At 54.4% G+C, this 5,645-nt stretch overlaps 3 protein-coding genes across 4 annotated transcripts; all 3 read right to left on the bottom strand.

The window, feature by feature from the left end:
• Positions 1-507: 507 nt before the first annotated feature.
• On the bottom strand, positions 508-944 carry H310_14648 (hypothetical protein; the record flags this gene model as incomplete). The annotated part of the gene is made up of 3 exons (XM_008882544.1): positions 508-636; positions 691-823; positions 880-944. The coding sequence occupies 3 exons, from the start codon at positions 942-944 to the stop codon at positions 508-510; spliced, it is 327 nt and encodes a 108-aa protein (XP_008880766.1).
• A 328-nt stretch (positions 945-1,272) lies between these two features.
• Positions 1,273-1,464, bottom strand: H310_14647 (hypothetical protein; the record flags this gene model as incomplete). The annotated part of the gene is made up of 1 exon (XM_008882543.1): positions 1,273-1,464. The coding sequence occupies one exon, from the start codon at positions 1,462-1,464 to the stop codon at positions 1,273-1,275; it is 192 nt and encodes a 63-aa protein (XP_008880765.1).
• A 707-nt stretch (positions 1,465-2,171) lies between these two features.
• Positions 2,172-5,238, bottom strand: H310_14646. Of its 2 annotated transcripts, XM_008882541.1 has the most exons (17): positions 5,137-5,238; positions 5,028-5,085; positions 4,812-4,967; positions 4,655-4,765; positions 4,547-4,613; positions 4,345-4,476; positions 4,162-4,248; positions 3,900-4,018; positions 3,708-3,836; positions 3,516-3,615; positions 3,257-3,376; positions 3,083-3,212; positions 2,920-2,972; positions 2,720-2,817; positions 2,566-2,658; positions 2,438-2,504; positions 2,172-2,365 (listed from the first exon to the last, which is right to left on the bottom strand). In XM_008882541.1, the coding sequence occupies exons 1-17, from the start codon at positions 5,225-5,227 to the stop codon at positions 2,246-2,248; spliced, it is 1,731 nt and encodes a 576-aa protein (XP_008880763.1). In that variant the 5' UTR covers positions 5,228-5,238; the 3' UTR covers positions 2,172-2,245. The 2 variants fall into 2 exon arrangements, with proteins under 2 accessions (XP_008880763.1, XP_008880764.1); XM_008882542.1 differs by having other exon boundaries at positions 4,655-4,967; positions 5,028-5,238.
• Between the last annotated feature and the right edge of the window lie 407 nt (positions 5,239-5,645).

Here is a 5,645-nt window from a genome sequence, read left to right as displayed (position 1 = left end):
TCTCCACGACTCGTTGTGTTTGGTGCCGAGTCGACGGTTGATTCGAGCGGGCGTCGTCCAGAGCATACATTTGCACCTCGAACTCTGATCGAGGCATGTCGTCCGCGTTCGTAACCCTGCCGTGGCTCCGTGCTTGGACCTGAATTATCAGGCCAGGATGTGGAGACGCGTCCATGATGCGGCGTGATCCGCGCGAGGGTGCACTGCGCGGCGTGATATATGCGGTCGGTCGCACCCCCGTGTGGTCGACGAACACCACCCGTTGCCGTAATCGACGAGTGGGTCATGGTGTAGTGTTACAAGATTCCTGGAGCTCGTACAAGCGCAAAAATGATACACGCGCCGCCGCCCGACGGCGACGAGATGTTGCTTCCTTGGACATTCGACATAGTCTTCCGTGCTCGTAACCTCTGGACGCAGGAGAGCCCATGACGTTTTCACAAGAGGGTGGCACAGCTACTTGTGCCGAGCCTTCCAATCCATAGCCTGGCACACCACCGAGCAGTATTAGGCAGTATTGCACCGCGAGCACTTGAGGACGGCCACTGGCATGTGCGTGACAACATCGACGTGCCGCTTTCGCTTGCCGCATTCGAGGCAAAGGCAACGCTCGGAGAGACCGTACTTTGTGTACACCTACGAGGCTTGAGCCCCGAGACCAAGATTCACAATTGCATACGGTGCACGTACAGCCTCCATGCGCTCGGTAGCATCTGTCTTCCGATTAGAAGGCTGCACTTCCCACAGGTAGGTGACTTGAGGTGCCGGCTTCGATTCGAGGAACTCCTCCGCGATCGCGACGGCCGCTGCTCGCGACCACAGCCTACGCCGGCAACACGTCCTTCCGCTTGATATCGGCCAGCGCTACTTTCGATGTACTCTGGCGCTGCGATAGATTTGGCATCCAAGACGATGGAATCCGTGAGCCCCACAAGACACGTCATGGCGGGAGTTTCGGCTCGACCAGCCAAGTGCATTCCAAACTGCACGAGCTCCTTCGACACTTGTACGTCAAAGAGCAGGCCATCATCGCCGAACGATGCCGCGCCCGGTGTGAAAACGACCCGGCATGCTGAGGCGACATAGCCGAAAATTAGTCGCATTGGATTATCCGAGAAAAGTCGGTGCGGCCGCAAGACATCTTGTACGCGGCGAGGATACTCGCCAACGGCAGGTTTGAGATGGGCGGCAGTCCTACCTGTCCTTTCATGAATAGGGCCGATTTATTCGAACGCAGTCCATCGGCTTGTGTCCCATTCGACGGTGGTGAGTTCAGTCTGGCTGGTGCATGGTTGACGCTCCACCGATGCAAGTCCACGGTACGCAGCCGAGCAGCAATTCCTGCTGCTGGGTCGACTCGTCCAGGTACGACGTAGCAACGTCCAAACCCACGCATTTGGTGTAGTCCACTTTGTGAGTGTCGAGGTAATCTGCGTCGTCGTAGTACACATACACTAGGTTCATCTGTTATAAGGTCGGTGACAGCGTGTCGTCGGCGAGCCAGCCCCGAGCCCGCAGCGCCGCCAGGACAAGTTGAGTTGTCTCCGCCGACAAGCGCGAGTCATGCATCTGAGAGGACTTGTCGAGCTGGTTGGCTAGAAAACGAATCTGGGCGGTCGTTGCGGTGGCGAAAGGACGATTCCATCGCGATGCCACTGGCCGATACCTTGCGTCTCTGGCCAATCACGCGCTGCGAAGAAGTTATTGCCCAATTGGAAGTCTCCGATTTTCGCCATCAAGATTGGCACGACCGTTGCTCCTGGTGGACAGGAGTGGCCACGACCGGGCCTCAATGGAGAGCCCTCAACTCGCTGCGCCGCCAGGGCAACTTAAGTTGCCTCCGCCCTCAAGCGTGAAGCATGGATCAGAGAGGACATGCCAAGCTGGCTGGGGACGATCGTACAAGGTTGTGTTTTGCCACAGATTAATTCATAGCTGAGGGATTCTCTCTTTTGTATGGCTTGATGCCACCCACAGATGGTGATGACACCACACCCGTCGCATAGACTTTGCCCCTGTGTCATCAAATCAGTCCTGACTCCGTCGTTGTTTTGAGCGTCAATGCAGCGCTTCCCAAGCCAACGTAGCCCCTGAACCGACGACACCACCAGCTAAACAATACATACATCCTCTAAATCTGCTTTTTGTGTGCACACAGATAACTCAATATGGTGACTTGTGGTGTCTCCGACGATGACCAGTGCATTACGAACACTACCCCACCAAGCTTGTGCAGTGTGCAGCTCTATATTCCCCGGTCTTGCCTCCGATCTAGTCGATTCGCCATGGCCACTTCCAGGAGCAAACTCAAGAATTCTTGGCGAGGTTTGCCCAGCGGGAGCTTGCAAAAGTCTTCGTACGCCACCTACACATGCAAACCGCACAATCGGTGAGCGTCGCACCCGCGAACGCACCAGACACGGAATTCCACCCATACCTGAATGACCGTCCACCCCGCGCGTTGGATGTGCCGCATCTTGAGCATGGAGGCCCCCAGCAAGTACCTACGCGGCACCACGCGTCAGGCCAGGAAAAGTGGGGATGATGCAAGCGATGGGGACGTACTGCTCGGACGGATTCCTTCGTAGCTGGTAATGGCTCGGTCCGTTGACCTCGATTCCAATGCGCTCTTCGATCAGCGCAATGTCGAGCGAGTACCTGTCCACACGGACTCAATCAGATCAGCAGACAGCACGACTCGTGGATGAGCTAGACGTACCCATATTCCATCACATATTCGTTCGTGTGCGGCACACTCATCTGAAGCAGGGTGGTGGATACGACTTCGTGCAATGTCGACGACACGTTGCCATGTTGCTAGCACAGTTCGCATGAGCTGGCGGCGACTTCCAGGGTCGGAGGTAATTCACATAGCGCAGACATTGCGTGGACCACAAAGGGCGATGTGCAATCACCCACCTGCCGAACCAGCGCTTGCTTGAACTCGCCAACGCGGGATGGTGCCAGAGTGTCTACGAAGGACAGCTTCCGTTAAGCTACCTTCTTCCACAATGGATGGCTGTGACTCCAATGCCGTACGACCCCAGCAGCCACTCTCGTCATGAACACTATCACGTCATACGTTGGCAAGGCAGGTTGGCTAGTTGTGAGTCCAAATGAATTTGGTACGCTTGCGTGGAAAAAGCAACCCCTGGGACGGGGTGTGCATTGGCGGCTTTCAGGACAGCGTCAATGAGCTCGGGGTGGTGCACCTACACGGTTGGAGCGGCGGGTGCTACACCGGCGAACACCCTACCTTGGCGACCGTGCATGCCCATGCCGCCATGGACAGGAGCTCAGGGGTTGAGTCTTGAGTGAGCAAATACGAGCAGATGCGTTGAAACGTTGGTTCCATCCAAGCCTTGGAGCAGTCGTTCTAACACGCGCATCCATCAGTCCGCTGATCGTGCAGTCCGTGTATTCGCGCGAGTGTGCCAAGTGCTGGAGTTCCTCGTCGACGCTTTTCACCGCTGCAAAACGTGTGCGCTTCTCAAACGACTGATGCAAATACGTACCGGCGTGCTAAGAATGGCAAACCCGTGCAAAAAGTGAACCAACTTGTCGACCGAGAACCGGTCTTGGGGCAGGCGGTGCGTGACTTGGGCGGCCAAGTTTCTGTGTGTTCAAAGTGTTTCAAATAAAATGGCACGACGTTGCTGCGCAAGCGACTAGAAATTGCTCCAACGTGGCCAAAAAACGACACGTACTCCATGAGTGTCGACGGGGCCAAGTGCAACACGAGCAACGACTTGAGCAAGTAGTACAAGTACCGCGACGGCACACAATGGATGTGCATTTGGCATTGTCGCTCCAATTCTGCCACCAGGTTCCAAAACCTACCATGACGACGGTCGGTCAAGCTTTGGGCACACCGCGAGTAGCTCGATGCTGGCCGGTACCGCGCTGAGTAGATCAAGTTGAGGTCGTGGTGGTGGCGCTGCAGTTGAACTTTGTACATGTCGAGCCGTGCCGAGTCTTCTTCGTCGACTTGGATGACGTGCGGAACCCGTTGCCGTTTCTATGATAAGAGGTTAAGTAACAACCCTCGTCACGACCACCATCTCCAGCAATGCAGTGTCGAGCCCAACAACGATGGAAAAACCTGCCTGCAGCAACGAAATATCCCATTCAGCAACAAAGTTGGGGCCCCAAGCAACGTACCAACTGCGCAATGTCGTGCAGTGTGCGCTGGTGAAACATGGCAAACCGCTGAAATGCCGTCAGGATGTTCACATGGTTCAAATTGCTCTAACTCGAGAACGGCGCCATAAGAATTGTATCGGAGGTGCCCCAGCAACGATTTCGATCGAAACAGAAGAACCCATGCATGAAATTTCGTTGTACCTCGCTCTCGACAAGTTGAAGGATATCAACAGCAGATTGAGCCAAGAGTATACGAGTGTTAAATTCTTTGTGATCGATGGGTTGAGCGTCTGCCGTCAACGTTGTTGTCGGGGGTGGCGTCGCCTTCGTACCCTAGAAACCATTACCACGCAGGTTGAATCAACCCCCAATTCGTGCAGTCGGAGCAACGAAGATTCTAAACCTGTCGGATTTTCAACACGCTCTTCAACGAGGGTGAAGCAGCCACTTGCGCCATCAAATCGGACCAACTGACGAGACATGAGCGCGATGCAATGAGTGTAGTACGCACGAGGAAAACCGAAAGATGTCGGAGGGAACGCCGGAGATGGACACGATGGGACTGAACCCCAACGGCAGCTTCAGCGACACATGCTTGGCCGAAAAGAGCGTGGCTTGTTGGCTGATAAAGGGATTGACGTCGAGTTGGCGAAGCTCCGCCTACGTACCCGCGAACTGTTGCACGGGTGGCCACACCCGAGTCGCACTTGGTACAGTTCAGCTTGGCGTGCTTCCACGACTGGACGGACGCCAGGGGGTGTTCCGTCGTCTTGAGGCTTTCTAGTGCGGCGTTTTGGAAGCTTGCAACGTGAACGCCGCGTTGCCTGCCCGAGTCCAAGAAGTCCCTCAGACTGTGGTCCACCGAACGGTGGGAACGAACGTACCAGTGGAGAAAGAACAGGTCGGACGAGTCGACTAGGTGGTTTTCACACTTGGCACACACTGGTTTTGCAACATTCTAGAATAAGGAGAGCGATGAGACCACCGACGTACCGAGCTTGGCTTGACGCTCGGAAGGCGTATCCAGCAAGGTTCGTCTTCTGGTGGTGCTTGCCGCCCGCCGCCCGCCATGTCGGAGCAGCATGTTGGGATTCGTAATGGCCAATCAAAACAAAGTTCCATCCTGCGGTCGTTTGATTGGATGTTTGAAACAGTTTTCTTAAAGTAGTTTCATATGATTTCGAAAACATTTCAAACACGATTCAATTGGAATCGAAACGATTCTGTCCTCCATCCTCAAGATTGTTTTGATTCAAATGAAGTATTGCTGTCCGCAACCATACATTATGTTCAACATGCTCAAATATCAGGACACAAGTCCAATATATTGTGAACAACAGCGATTGAAAGAAAATTCGGCCACAATATTGTACAGACAACGGAAAAATGTCCCCAGTAGCTACAGTGCTGGACATAAAGGTTTGGTACACTTGAATTTGAGAGGTACGTCCCAAGACATTGTCGCCACCAGTATCCGTGCTGTGCTACATTGATCCTAGATG

The sequence above is a fragment of the Aphanomyces invadans genome (genome assembly GCF_000520115.1).
Source record: "Aphanomyces invadans strain NJM9701 unplaced genomic scaffold supercont1.78, whole genome shotgun sequence".
Classification (NCBI taxonomy): Eukaryota; Oomycota; class Saprolegniomycetes; order Saprolegniales; family Verrucalvaceae; genus Aphanomyces; species Aphanomyces invadans.
The sequence above is the reverse complement of the archived record's forward strand: the minus strand, read 5'-3'. Positions and strand labels throughout refer to the sequence as shown.